Raw genomic sequence first — 15,440 nt, 5'->3', positions numbered from 1 at the left:
ACTACTACTACAGCCTGCCTACACCATCCAAGTAGCCTGAATGAGACATGTGATAAAATGTATCATTAAATAGAAATGATTCCATAATAAAAAAATACTGAAGATAATTATGTCATTGTCAAGAGGACATACACCTCCATTTTAATTTACAATACCTTAAGCCAACACTGTTTGATTATAATATGAAGCTGATATTTCACAGAACTGCAGGTTTTGTAAGACACTGACTGTCCTGTGAATATAATTTTTGCTCAAATGTGTATGTGTGCAAGCAAACAACTTATGATAAAGCACACAGGAATGGTATTAAAGTAGGCCTACATAGAGCAGAGCTGGGACAATATATATTGTTCCAATTATCTGTTACTTATCACAGTTAATATCCAAACTTGAGGTGAAAGTCAAATCATGCAAAGATTATATATTAAAGTTTATATTATTCTTTCATTTGATTTTAAACATAAATGGTTTTGGTTTACGATCTCTGTTCTTCAGCACAAATCAAGAAGTTTGAAAATCCAGAAATGGATTTCCAGGGGAGGGTGTGAAATCAAGAGAAAATAATTAACACAGGGCTGCTCCTATTCGTTGGACTGCATTTTTAAATCGAGAAGCATGTATAACCTCTCTTCCAATGTGACTTCAGTACACTACATCTGTGTACTGCATCTTGACTTGGCTCCCTGTGAATATTTAGATTATTGTTCAAAATAGATAAAGAGTTTATTCGATATCCAATGGTTCGTTGCATTTCCCGAAGCGGAGTATTTCACTCGGACAGGAGTTGATTGGGCCATGCGCTCCTCCCCATTTAACAGGTCATGCGTTCCTCTTGTTTTGAATTTGAATTATTTTCACAATGCATATCCTCTTTGATTCGATAGTATAAAACTCAGCAAACTCCAGCGTTCAGCTACTTAGTGGCTGGTTATGTTTTCTTATAAGTGAGGCCTTACATAGATGGGAGGCCTGTCTCTGAGTGTTTAAAAAAAGTTGAACTGTCACTTTAAAACAATGATGACACGCCTACTTTCAACGTACTCCTTGAAGCTCGTAGTGTGGTTGCGCTGTGATTGGAAGCAGAGAAGCGTCGAGCAGCGAGCGTCCCGTCTGCTTCTCACTGGTGAAGGACTACCTTTCGGCTCTGCCTCTCGCGGGGCTGCTGTACAAAGATGGCGGGCGAACTGGTGGAAGCGATGGTAAGCAGAGATCCGCTCGACCGGTTTGATAGGAAAGGGCCTGCGTGGGAGATGGCCGGTTAGTATGGGAAACTGTAAAGGTTTCCCATGAATACTGTATAAAAGGGTTTAACTTAGTGAAGGTTGATTAATTGTAAGTTATATTGAAACTGGTTTCTCTTCGCCGCTAAGTGCGTCTAGCTAACGTTAGCTAGCAGGGACATGGAAAATGAATGATGAGGCCATAAAAACACTCGCCAGCAGGGAGTCAGTGCGAAATTGTATCATTCAATGTTTATGCGAGAGATTGCATTCAACATTCGGTCCATCCACTGGCACTTTGACTTGTCAATGGACGTATTTTCACTGTTGGGATAACAACAAAGCAAGTGGAGTTAACGTTAGCTTACCCACTAGCCTAGCTTCTTGTCAGACAAGGCAATTGTCAATGCCGCTGTCCACCTCTACACGCTGCAAGCCTGATACACGAGTGGTAGAAATGAACCTGAATTAATGATATTGATGTAATTATTTTGCAAGACTTTTCTAACTACACTGAACAAAAATATAAACGCAACAAATATTAGACTGAGTTACAGTTCATATAGGAAATCAGTCAATTGAAATCAATTAATAAAGCCTAATCTATGGATTTCACATGACTGGGAATACAGATACCTTAAAAAAAAAGGTAGGATCGTGGATCAGAACCTGTCTGTCTGGTGTGACAACCGTTTGCCTCATACAGAGCGACACATCTTCTCATAGAGTTGTTCAGGCTGTGGAAAGTTGTCCCACTACTCTTCAATGGCTCTGCAAAGTTGCTGGATATTGGCGGGAACTGGAACACTGTCGATTCAGAGCATTCCAAACATGCACAATGGGTGAGATGTCTGAGTATGCAGGCCATCGAAAAACTGGGACATTTTTCAGCTTCAAGGAATTGTGTACAGATCGTTGTGACATGGGGCTTTGCATTTCGTGCTGAAACGAGGTGATGGCGGCAGATGAATTTCACGACAATGGGCCTCAGGATCTCATCAGGGTATCTCTGTGCATTCAAATAGACAATGAACAATTGCATTCTATCAATGGCTATCTTATGCCAGCCCATACCATAACCCCACCGCCACCATGGACACTGTTCACAACGTTGACATGTGAGTGAGCAAACCGCTCACCCACAAGATGCCATACACTGTCTGCCATCTGTCTGGTACAGTTGAAACTTGGATTAATCCGTGAAGTGAATACTTCTCCAGCGTGCCAGTGGCCGTCGAAGGTGAGCGTTTGCCCACAACTCTGTTACTACACCAAAATGCAGTCATGTCAAGACCCAGGTGAGGACGACAAGCACGGAGATGAGCTTCCCTGAGACTGTTTCTGACAATTTGTGCCGAAATTCTTCAGTTGTGCAAACCCACAGTTTCATCAACTGTGTGGTGGCGTGTCTCAGATGATCCTGCAGGTGAAGAAGCCAGATGTGGAGATTCTGGGCTGGTATGTGGTTGTGAGGCCGGTTATTTTTTTATTTAACCTTTTATTTAACTAGGCAAGTCACACAACACTACATAAAGAGAGAGACCTAAGACGACAACCTAGCATGGCAAAAGCACATGAAAACACAGCATGGTAGCAACACATAACAACATGGCAGCAGCACAAAACATGGTACAAACATGATTGGGCACAGACAACAGCACAAAGGGCAAGAAGGTAGAGACAACAATGCATCACGCGAAGCAGCCACAACAGTCAGTAAGTGTCCACGATTGAGTCTTTGAATGAAGAGATGGAGATAAAAACAGTGGAGTTTTTTTTTTTGCAGCTCGTCCAAGCCTCTAGCTGCAGCGAACTGAAAAGTGGAGCAACCCAGGTTAGACGTACCACCATTGGATGCGATTTATGATAGAGAAATTAACATTCAAAATTCAAAGGGCACTCGCACATCTGAGCTGTCTTTTCTTTTAAGGTGCATGGTAACAGTTGAATAAGATGAGGGAAAAAAATAAGAAACCCACACTTCTCCTGATAGTATCACTTCTCTTTAATAGGCTTTACGTATCGGCCTTCGTCAGAGCTTTTGAGTTCATTATTTTTTTTATGTCGACATGGCTCCACCCACATCTGTTCCATGCATCAAATGGGGTTAGAGTCGAGGGAAAATAAGTAAGCGTTACCAAAAATAATGTGCATTTGATAAATATTAAAATAGTGTGACGTCAGAGTAATCTGAAATGCGGGCATTAATTGATCAAATTTACAACGTAACATACATTGGCATTTCATCATTAAAAACATTCTCTTTGGCTCAGAGTATTATTTATGTCACCTCCCCTGTCTGATATCTTGACCTTCTCAATGCCACAAAATCTGACGGTAGAAACGTCATATTTTTGGTCTTTTAAAATCTACTGGGACTGTATAATCCCTGTCGTTTCTCCTGATTTTTAATTTATATTCACAAATTCTCTGTTAGAGAGAATGAGAGGTTTTACCTACATAACACAATCCACATGGACATTTCATCATGTAGATAACATGGGTGGTGGAGCACGTATGGTCATTTATTGGGAACCGTTTTGAACATGAATGAATGCTCCCATTTCAGATTACTCTGTATTGCGCTGTACCCAATGATTTATGAAAACTTGCTTGGTGGGTTGATGTCCTCATTGTGGTTTTACAGATGTGTTTAATATGTTTTATGTACATCCTTTTATTAGAATATTTATGAAATTCACAATGTTATATTTGGTAACACTAACTTATTTTCTGTCGACTCGAACCACATTCGAGTCGGATGTGAGTAAAGCTGTCTGGATGTGAGTAAATGTGAGTAAAGCTGTCTGGATGTGAGTAAAGCTGTCTACATAAGGGTGAGAAGAAAAAAAGACTGGGGAAAAAAAATCACAAAAGCTCTGGCGAAGGCCTTGGGGCTGATACATAAAGCTTATTAAAGAGCACTGATGCTATCAAGATTAGTGTGCGGGTTTATTTTTTTTTCTCTCAAAGAAATAAACATTACATTCTTTGGCAACAGCTCTGGTGGACATTCCTACAGTCAGCATGCCAATTACATGCTCCCTCAACATGAGACATCTGTGGTGTTGGACAAACTGCACATTTTTTGTGGCCTTTAATTGTCCCCAGCACAAGGTGCACCTGTGTAATCATGCTGTTTAATCAGCTTCTTGATATGCACACCTGTCAGGTGGATGGATTATCTTGGCAAAGGAGAAATGCTCACTAACAGAGATGTGCACAAAATTTGAGAAGTATTTTCTGCGTATGTAACATTTATGGGATCTTTCATTTCAGCTCATGAAACATGGGACCAACACTTTACATGTTGCATTTATTTTTGTTCAGTGTAGATAGGGACTAGCTAGCTAAATGCATTGATGGGTCTTCAAATGCACCAACGGTGTTGTGTCCTACACTACTTAAAAGGGGGGCCAGTCTAGGTTTTGTTTGCAGGAAAAATATTCTATGCATGGTGTTAGGAACAGAAGGGGCTCATGGGTCATGCTACTGAATTCTAGATGGGAGGGAGGAAATATTACTTGAAGCAAGTGCACAGACACTATATTTACACAAAAGTATATGTGGACACCTTCAAATTAGTGGATTCAGCTATTATTTCAGCCACACCCATTGCTGCCTGGTGTATAAAGTCAAGCACACATCCATGCAATCTCTATAGACAAACATTTGCATTAGAATGACACCATCACACTTTCCAACAAGTCAGTAAGTAACTTTCTGCCCGGTCAACTGTGAGTGGTGTCATTGTGAAGTGGAAACGTCTAAGAAGTGACAACGGCTCAGCCGCGAAGTGGTAGGCCACACAAGCTCACAGAACGGGACCGCCGAGTGCTGTAGAGCGTAAAAATTGTCAGTCCTTGTTTGCCTCTGGAAGAAACGTCTGCACACAAACTGTTTGTCTGGAGCTTAATGAAATGGGTTTCCATGGCCGAGCAGCTGCACACAAGCCTAAGATCAACATGTGCAATGCCAAGTGTCGGCTTGAGTGGTTTAAAGCTCGCCTCCATTGGACTCTGGAGCAGTGAAAACATGTTCTCTGGAGTGATCAGGCTAGGCCCCTTAGTTCCAGTGAAGGGAAATCTTAACGCTACGGCATACAATGACATTCTAGATGGTTCTGTGCTTCCAACCTTGTGGCAACAGTTTTGGGGAAGGCCCTTTCCTATTTCAGCACGACAATGCCCCCATGCACAAAGTGAGGTCCATACAAAAATGGATTGTCGATCGGTGTGGAAGAATTTGACTGGCCTGCACAGAACCCTGACCTCAACCCCATCGAACACCTTTGGTATGAATTGGAATGCCGACTGAGCCAGGCCTAATCGCACAACCTCACTAATGCTCTTGTGGCTTAATGGAATCAAGTGCCAGCAGCAGCAATGTTCCAACATCTAGTGGAAAGCCTTCCCAGAAGAGTGGAGGCTGTTTATAGCAGCAAAGGGGGGGACCAACTCCATATTAATGCCCATGATTTTGGAATGAGATGTTTGACGAGCAGGTGTCTACATACTTCTGGTCATGTGTATTTCAATTTAGCATTAATCATTTGAGTTGACATGCTGAGTGTTAATTTCTTTATACCAGGTAATTATATAGATAGGTCTGTGCACAGCTCTTCAAATCAAATGTTATTGGTCAAATGCACATATTTAGCAGATGTTATTGCGGGTATAGCAAAATGCTCGTGTTTACAGACAGATTATTTTACTTATAATTCACTATATCACAATTCCAGTGGGTCACAAGTTTACATACACTAAGTTGACTGTGCCTTTAAACAGCTTGGAAATTCCAGAAAATTATGTAATGGCTTTAGAAGCTTCTGATAGGCGAATTGACATCATTTGAGTCAATTGGAGATGTACCTGTGGATGTATTTCAAGGCCTACCTTCAAACTCAGTGCCTCTTTGCTTGACATCATGGGAAAATCAAAAGAAATCAGCCAAGACCTCAGGAAAAAAATTGTAGACCTCCACAAGTCTGGTTCATCCTTGGGAGCAATTTCCAAATGCCTGAAGGTACCACGTTCATCTGTACAAACAATAGTACCCAAGTAACAACACCATGGGACCACGCAACTGTCATACCGCTCAGGAAGGAGATGCGTTGTGTCTCCTAGAGATGAACGTACTTTGGTGCGAAAAATGCAAATCAATCCCAGAACAGCAAAGGACCTTGTGAAGATGCTGAAGAAAACGGGTATAAAAGTATCTATATCCACAGTAAAACGAGTCCAATAGACAACCTGAAAGGCCGCTCAGCAAGGAAGAAGCCACTGTTCCAAAACCGCCATTAAAAAAAGCCAGCCTACGGTTTGCGACTGCACATGGGGACAAAGATCGTACTTTTTGGAGAAATGTCCTCTGGTCTGATGAAACAAAAATACAACTGTTTGGCCATAAGGGCCGTCATTATGTTTGGAGGAGAAAGGGGAAGGCTTGCAAGCTGAAGAACACCATCGCAACCTTGAAGCATGGGGGTGGCAGCATCATGTTGTGGGGGTGCTTTGCTGAAGGAGGGACTGGTGCACTTCACAAAATAGATGGCATCATGAGGAAAGAAAATTGTGGATATATTGAAGCAACATCTCAAGACATCAATCAGGAAGTTAGATTGCCAATGGGTCTTCCAAATGGACAATGACCCCAAGCATACTTCCAAAGTTGTGGCAAAATGGCTTAAGGACAACAAAGTGAAGGTATTGGAGTGGCCATCACAAAGCTCTGACCTCAAACCTATAGAATATTTGTGGGCAGAACTAAAAAAGTTTGTTTGACCCAACTTATTGTGGGAAGCCTGTGGAAGGCTACCCAAAATGTTTGACCCAATTTAAACAATTTAAAGGCAATGCTACCAAATACTAATTGAGTGTATGTAAACTTCTTACCCACTGGGAATGTGATGAAATAAACAAAAGCTGAAATAAATCATTCTCACTACTATTATTGTGACATTTCACATTCTTAAAATAAAGTTGTGATCCTAACTGACCTAAGACAGGACATTTTTACTAGGATTAAATGTCAGGAATTGTGAGCCAAATACATTTAAACTCAGTTTATGTAAACTTCTGACTTCAACTCTCCTATCTATATTGTGTGTGTGTGTGTGTGTGTAATATATATACTGGATACAGTTCCTTTATTTATATATATTTTTGTTGCCTCCTGGGCCCAGGGGCTGCAGGCCCGGTAAACCCCTGCATTAAGCCAGTCCTGCGCCTGGCACCTACTACCATACCCCTTTCAAAGGCATTTTGAAAGGGGTATATCTTGCCCATTCACCCTCTGAATGGCCACATACACAATCCATGTCTCAAGGCTTAAAAATCCTTCTTTAACCTTTTACTGCAGTTGGCTAAATCAGTAATTTTTTACTATGATTAAATGTCAGGAATTGTGAAACTGAGTTTCATTGTATTTGGCTATGTAAAACTTCCAACTTCAACTGTACATATGAAATGAGTAAAACATTATTAAAGTGATCAGTGATTTCATGTACATAGGGCAGCAGCTTCTTAACGTGCAGGGTTGAGTAACTAGTGTAGGCTACCTTTTTTAAGTTATTGGCACTTGCCTAGCTCAAGGAATCAAGATGGTAATCCAAAACTTCCCCTCTTCCTATCACTCTCTCCTTTGTGTCTTCCCTTCAGAACATGGTGAAGAGTTTCCGGGTTTCTGACCTGCAGACGCTGCTGGCCTCCATGGGCCGGAGTAAGAGTGGTCTAAAGCATGATCTGGTGGGACGGGCGCTGAGGCTGGTGCAGACAGAGTACAGCCCAGAGCTGCTGAAGAACGTGCGGCAGCTGTACGAGTCACGCTTCCCCAAGGCGTCAGGTTGGCTGGCTGCTCGGCGCCCGGAGGGGGTTCCGGTGGCCTACTCCTCCCTCAGCTCGTCCCCCACAGGCACTCAGGGCGCAGACTACCTCAACGGCATCCCCAAGCTGTCCTCCACACCTGCGGCTGAGGTCAAGCTGGTGTCGCTGCCCTTCTACCAAACTCTGGAGACGCTGTTGCCGCCAACAGAGCTAAGTGAGTGATTTTTGTCAGTGAGATGTGGAGAGCTTTCGGTCTAGTCAAGTCCTTGTAGAGAGGCCAAAAAGTTCCTGGTCAGCTCTTATGGTCAGTAAAAAAACCTGGCCCGCCTTTGGAAAGTATTCAGACCCCATGACTTTTTCCACATTTTATATTACAGCCTTATTCTAAAATGTGTTAAATACATACAAAATCCTCAGCAATCTACACACAATACCCCATAATGACAAGTGAAAACAGGTCTAGAAATTTTTGCAAATACCTTTTTTGATTTACATAGTGGGGAGAACAAGTATTTGATACACTGCTGATTTTTGCAGGTATTCCTACTTACAAAGCATGTAGAGGTCTGTAATTTTTATCATAGGTACACTTCAACCGTGAGAGACGGAATCTAAAACAAAAATCCAGAAAATCACATTGTATGATTTTTAAGTAATTCATTTGTATTTTATTACATGACATAAGTATTTGATCACCTACCAACCAGGAAGAATTCTGGTTCTCACAGACCTGTTAGTTTTTCTTTAAGAAGCCCTCCTGTTCTCCACTCATTACCTGTATTAACTGCACCTGTTTGAACTCGTTACCTGTATAAAAGACACCTGTCCACACACTCAATCAATCAAACAGACAGACTCCAACCTCTCCCAATGGCCAAGACCAGAAAGCTGTGTAAGGACATCAGGGATAAAATTGTAGACCTGCACAAGGCTGGGATGGGCTACAGGACAATAGGCAAGCAGCTTGGTGAGAAGGCAACAACTGTTGGTGCAATTATCAGAAAATGTAAGAAGTTCAAGATGACGGTCAATCACCCTCGGTCTGGGGCTTCCATCCTTCTCCTCTCCGCTACCTGGGCTCGAACCAGGAACACATCGACAACAGCCACCCTCGAAGCAGCGTTACCCATGCGGAGCAAGGGGAACAACTACTCCAAGTCTCAGAACAAGTGACTTTTGAAACGCAATTAGAGCGCACCCCGCTAACTAGCTAGCCATTTCACATCACATCGTTACACCAGCCAAATCTCGGGAGTTGATAGGCTTGAAGTCATAAACAGCTCAATGCTTGAAGCACAACGAAGAGCTGCTGGCAAAACGCACAAAAGTGTTGTTTGAATGAATGCTTACGAGCCTGCTGGTGCCTACCATCGCTCAGTCAGACTGCTCTATCAAATCATAGACTTAATTATAACATAATACACAGAAATACGAGCCTTTGGTCATTAATATGGTTGAATCCGGAAACTATCATTTAGAAAACAAAACGTTTATTCTTTCAGTGAAATATGGAACCGTTCCGTATTTTATCTAACGGATTGCATCCCTAAGTCTAAATATTGCTCTTACATTGCACTACCTTCAATGTTATATCATAATTACGTAAAATTCTGGCAAATTAGTTTGCAATGAGCCAGGCTGCCCAAACTGTTGCATATACACCGACTCTGCGTGCAATGAATGCAAGAGAAGTGACACAATTTCACCTGGTTAATATTGCCTGCTAACCTGGATTTCTTTTAGCTAAATATGCAGGTTTAAAAATATATACTTCTGTGTATTGATTTTAAGAAAGGCATTGATGTTTATGGTTAGGTACACGTTGGCGCAACGACAGTCCTTTTTCACGAAAGCGCACCGCTTCGATTATATGCAACGCAGGACACGCTAGATAAACTAGTAATATCATCAACCATGTGTAGTTATAACTAGTGATTATGATTGATTGTTTTTTATATAAGTTTAATGCTAGCTAGCAACTTACCGTGGCTTCTCGTGAGGCAGGTGGTTAGAGCGTTGGACTAGTTAAGCCGTAAGGATGGCTAACTGAACAAGGCAGTTAACCCACTGTTCCTAGGCCGTCATTGAAAATAAGAATGTGTTCTTAACTGACTTGCCTAGTTAAATAAAGGTGAAAAAAAAAAAAAGAATCGGCAAAATCAGCATCCAAAAATACAATGTTCGATTACGAAAACTTCAAATCGGCCCTAATTAATCGTCCATTCCGTTTAATCGGTCGACCTCTATTACCAAAACAATTCTGAGGTATTGAAGGTCCCTGAGAACACAGTGGCCATCATTCTTAAATGGAAGAATTTTGGAACCACCAAGACTCTTCCTAGAGCTAGCCACCCAGCCAAACTGAGCAATCGGGGGAGAAGGGCCTTGGTCAGGGAGGTGACCAAGAACCTGATGGTCACTCTGACAGAGATCTAGAGTTCCTCTGTGGAGATGGTTGTCCTTATGGAAGTTTCTCCCATCTCTGCAGCACTCAAACCATCAGGCCTTTATGGTAGTGGGCAGACAGAAGACACTCCTCAGTAAAAGACATATGACAGCCCACTTGTAGTTTGCCAAAAAGCACCCGAAGACTCTGACCATGAGAAACAAGATTCTCTGGTCTGATGAAACCAAGATTGAACTCTTTGGCCTGAATGTGAAGCGTCACTTCTAGAGGAAACCTGCCACCATCTCTACGGTGAAGCATGGTGGTGGCAGCATCATACTGTGGGGATGTTTTTCAGCGGCAGGGACTGGGAGACTAGTCAGGATCGAGGGAAAGATGAACAGAGCAAAGTACAGAGATCCTCAATGAACCAGCTCCAGAGCACTCAGGACCTCAGACTGGGGCAAAGAATCACCTTGCAAACAGGACAATGACCCTAAGCACACAGCCAAGTCAACACAGGAGTGGCTTTGTGACAAGTCTCTAAATGTCCTTGAGTGGCCCAGCCAGAGCCTGGACTTGAACCCGATCGAACATCTTTCGAGAGACCTGACAATAGCTGTGCAGCAACACTCTCCATCCAACCTGACAGAGTTTGAGAGCATTTGCAGAGAATGTGAGGAACTCCCCAAATACAGGTGTGCCAAGATTGTAGCGTCATAACCAGAAGACTCCAGGCTGTAATCACTGCCAAAGGTGCTTCAACAAAATACTCAGTAAAGGGTCTGAATACCTATGTAAATGTGATATTTCCATTTTAATTTTTTTATAAATTAGCAAACATTTCTTATACTGTATTTGCTTTGTCCTTATCAGTATTGTGTGTAGATTGATGAGACAAATGTCTGTAACCTAACAAAATGTTGAAAAAGTTAAGGGGTCTGAATACATTCTGATGACACTGTATATTAATGACAGAAACATGACATTACAATTAAGCGCTAAGGACATTTTGGAAGCACAGGGAACTTGTGGTATGTGTGTGTATCTTTTTTCCTTCTGCATCTGTCCTTGTAGTTGCCCAGAACAGTGAGAAACTGCAGGACAGTCAATGCATATTTGAATTAACACAGAGCCAAGCGGACCAAGTCAGAACCTCAACGTGAGCATAACACTTTTATTCAAAGTTAACTGTTTTTTTTCTACTGCTTGTGACTTTGAGTGGACACTGAGGGGTACCATAACATTCCCTCCCTTGTTGTTTTAGTGAGCTTCGACCAGGAATGAAGGCAATCCAGGTGGTTCTTAGGTGAGTTTACAAGAGTTCAACTGCCCTACACATAACAGCACACCAATCCCACAATTGCATAGGTAATTTCCGGTACATACAGTTGAAGCCTATTCTAGATCAGTAGCTAGGCTTCCATCAATTTGTTCAATGATATTCAAGTGAATATTATAACATTCAAACAAAAAATATGTACATTTTACCTGCAGTAGTTTTCCATCAAATTGTCTTTTTGGTAACCTTGAGATTAGAGCGTTGGACCAGTCACTGAAAGGTCCCTGGTTTGAATCCCAGAGCCCACAAGGTGATTTTCTTTTTTTTGCTGTGCCCTTGAGCAATGCACTTAACCCCAATTGCTCCAGGGGCGGTGGACAATGGTGACTGTGGCATGATCCCATTCCCTACGGGTGTCTCAGGGGGAGTTGGAATATGCAAGAACACATTTTCATTACACATTTATAAAAATTTGTAGCAGGACAAATATAACCCCCCCCCCCAAAAAAAACATTGTTAAAAGCTGTACATAATTACGCTGTAACTTCATTTACAGAATAAAAAACAGAAGTATGTGTTTCCATCCCATTTTTAACACTTTAGATGTTTTTGGCACAAAAGACTGCAATACACAGCAAGTGTGCCCACTTTGGTATTGGCACATGCGCTCTAGCCAACAGCTTGCAGATGCAGCACAGAGGGTAGGCTTCATTATGAGATTATGGACCAGTCAGTTTTAATTTTTTTATTTGTCAATTGACAGTCAAGCATCAATCATCATGCCAACAGCATAACATTTAAGGCCCTCTATTGGAAAGAAGCATAAAAAAAATATATATAAAAAAATAGAATTGTACCTTTTTATTTAACTAGGCAAGTTGAGAACAAATTCTTATTTACAATGACTGCCAAACCCGGATGATGCTGGGCCAATTGTGCGCTGCCCTATGGGACTCCCAATCATGGCCGGTTGTGATACAGCCTGGATTCAAACTAGGGTGTCTGTAGTGACGCCTGGGAAGGCTTTCCACTAGATGTTGGAAAATTGCTGCGGGGACTTGTTCCATTCAGCCATGAGCATTAGTGAGGTTGGGCAATTAGGCCTGACTCGCAATCGGCGTTCCAATTCATCCCAAAGGTGTTCAATGGGGTTAAGGTCAGGGCTCTGTGCAGGCCAGTCAAGTTCTTCCACACTGATCTTGACAAGCCATTTCTGTATGGACCTCGCTTTGTGCATGAGGGCATTGCCACAAAGTTGGAAGCACTGAATCGTCTAGAATGTAATTGTATGCTGTAGCATTAAGATTTCCCTTCACTGGAACTGAGGTCTAGCCCTACCCATGAAAAACAGCCCCAGACCATTATTCCTCCTCCACCAAACTTTACAGTTGGCACTATGCATTGTGGCAGGTAGCATTCTCCTGGCATCCGCCAAACCCAGATTCGTCCATCGGACTACCAGATAGTGAAGTGTGATTCATCACTCCAGAGAACGTGTTTCCACTGCTCTGGAAACCAATGGTGGTTGAGTTTTAGACCACTCCAGCCGATGCTTGGCATTGCGCATAGTGATCTTAGGCTTGTGTGGCTGCTCTGCCATATTCACTTGTCAGCAACAATTTTGGCTGAAATTGCCATATCCACTAATTTTGAAGGGGTGTCCACATACCTTTGTGTATATATAGGGTAGCATTTCTTGACTGCAACATGGTTATATTCTATAAAAAATGTGCATCAAAGCATTTCTACTGCATTTGTCACATGGTCTATTTCACAGATAAGGAAAATTATTCACCTGTCTATTGTAGTTTGTTCTGTCGACATTTGGAAAGTTTACAGGCAATTATAGTTTCCTCTACTGTGTCCTTTATCAACTTGTATCAAGTCCCAACAAAAGTGTACATTTTGTGTGTATTGAATGACAAATCTGACCACCACAACCATTCATTGAGAATGGCTGTGTTTAAGAGGATTACATATGTTGCCATCTAACACTGATAACCACTGAACCTCCTGTGCTTTTGCTATGATCTTTTACAGAATCTGTTATACAGACTCAATCGGTGTCCAGGAAGATCAGTACCCTCCCAATATTGCTGTCAAAGTCAACCAGTCCTACTGTCATGTACCAGTAAGTAGTCAAGCTGGGGAATCTCATGCCCTCAGGCAAACAAACCAACCAACAAATCAGAAGAAAATGCCTATCTTGGTTGCTAAACATTTCTATATTTCTTCTGTACAGGGTTACTATCCATCTAATAAGCCAGGTGTGGAACCGCGTCGTCCCTGTCGCCCAGTCAACATCACACCCTGGTTACACCTCTCCACTGCCACCAACCGGGCCACTGTCACATGGGGCAACTTCGGCAAGGTCAGTCTCTGGTTGAAACTTTACACTGTTATTTTAGAACCTTGCCAAGAGGCGACGCCTTTTGCACATCTAAAGTAAACTCTGTGATGTACGCAAGCTGTTTTGATTAATTTCCATGACAAGTATTTGAAATGGTGTGGTTGTTTTTCAGATATCTGCTGCTATTTCCAGTGTGTTCATTCTGTTCAGTGCTCACTCATGTCTTCTCATCCTGTGTGCAGCGCTACTCGGTGGCAGTGTATTTAGTGCGGGTCTTCACATCAGCAGAGCTCTTCAGCCAACTTAAACACTGCTCAGTGGAGAGTGCAGAACGCTGTCGTGAACGCAGTAAGTGGCCTTTCATGCTTTATTGCATTTTAGTAATGTTTACACCTGTGCTGTGTGACGTTGAACTAGTTTCTTTCTGCTGTGTCCAGTCCAGGACAAGCTACGCTTTGATCCAGAGAACGAGATCGCCACCACAGGGCTACGGGTGTCCCTCATCTGTCCTGTGAGGATTTGCACTCTCACCACAAGCCATATCCACCCAGTCATGCTTTAATTTCTTATTAAAGAGCAAGTCTTAAACCTTTCAGTTGTTACTGACCAAAACAAAGAAAACCACAACACGAGGAACAGGCTACCACCCACCATTTGTCTACAGCCTAATGCTAATAACATACCTCCCTTTCCTCTTCCTCCTCTCAGCTAGTGAAGATGCGGATAGGAGTGCCGTGTCGGGTGCTCACCTGTGCCCACTTGCAGTGTTTTGATGCCATCTACTTCCTGCAAATGAATGAGAAGAAGCCCACGTGGACCTGCCCTGTGTGTGACAAACAGGCTCCCTTTGAGCTGCTCACCATCGATGGGTAAGTAAGGCATGCTGAGGCTTGTCACTTACCAACAGCACCACTACTACTCACTCTCCAGGAATTTGAGAACCACTCTTCCTTTTAAGGGTCTTTGCATGGGTTAGAATTTTTGGAGCAATTAAAAAAATTAAATAAAAAACTCTTAACTTGCAATGTCCTACCTACACTGGGCTACATTTTCAATAGGGCTATTGTCCCAATCAGGCTATTGCAGTTTCAATAAGTCGGTCTCAATTCATTTTCATTAAGGATATTATGGGGCAAAAAATGTATGATTTAGAGACACATATCAATGTACGCTAAGTTATCCAACCTTGAAGGGCCTTATTGAGGACCTGGATAACTTCTCTGGACTAAAACCCAACTACTACATTATGGATGGAGTCTCTAAAAGATAAAACTACGAATGTAAAAAAAAATCAATCTACACACAATACCCCATAATGACAAAGCATAAACAGGTTTTCAGCAATGTTTGCAAATGTATTAAAAATATACGTTATTTA

At 42.1% G+C, this 15,440-nt stretch overlaps 1 protein-coding gene across 1 annotated transcript in view; it reads left to right on the top strand.

Moving 5' to 3' along the window:
• Positions 1-1,041: 1,041 nt before the first annotated feature.
• Positions 1,042-15,440, top strand: part of LOC110524294 (E3 SUMO-protein ligase PIAS4-A) — a 32,450-nt gene continuing 18,051 nt past the window's right edge. The window contains exons 1-9 of the mRNA XM_021603817.2: positions 1,042-1,199; positions 7,880-8,258; positions 11,508-11,592; positions 11,698-11,739; positions 13,753-13,843; positions 13,955-14,083; positions 14,305-14,410; positions 14,500-14,573; positions 14,771-14,931. Of these exons, the coding sequence (XP_021459492.2) occupies positions 1,173-1,199; positions 7,880-8,258; positions 11,508-11,592; positions 11,698-11,739; positions 13,753-13,843; positions 13,955-14,083; positions 14,305-14,410; positions 14,500-14,573; positions 14,771-14,931 (1,094 nt within the window). The 5' untranslated portion in view covers positions 1,042-1,172. The remainder of the gene's footprint in view (positions 1,200-7,879; positions 8,259-11,507; positions 11,593-11,697; positions 11,740-13,752; positions 13,844-13,954; positions 14,084-14,304; positions 14,411-14,499; positions 14,574-14,770; positions 14,932-15,440) is intronic.

This window comes from Oncorhynchus mykiss, chromosome 5 (genome assembly GCF_013265735.2).
Source record: "Oncorhynchus mykiss isolate Arlee chromosome 5, USDA_OmykA_1.1, whole genome shotgun sequence".
Lineage (NCBI taxonomy): Eukaryota > Metazoa > Chordata > Actinopteri > Salmoniformes > Salmonidae > Oncorhynchus > Oncorhynchus mykiss.
Note: the sequence above shows the minus strand (reverse complement) of the source record. Positions and strands in the feature narration are given on the sequence as shown.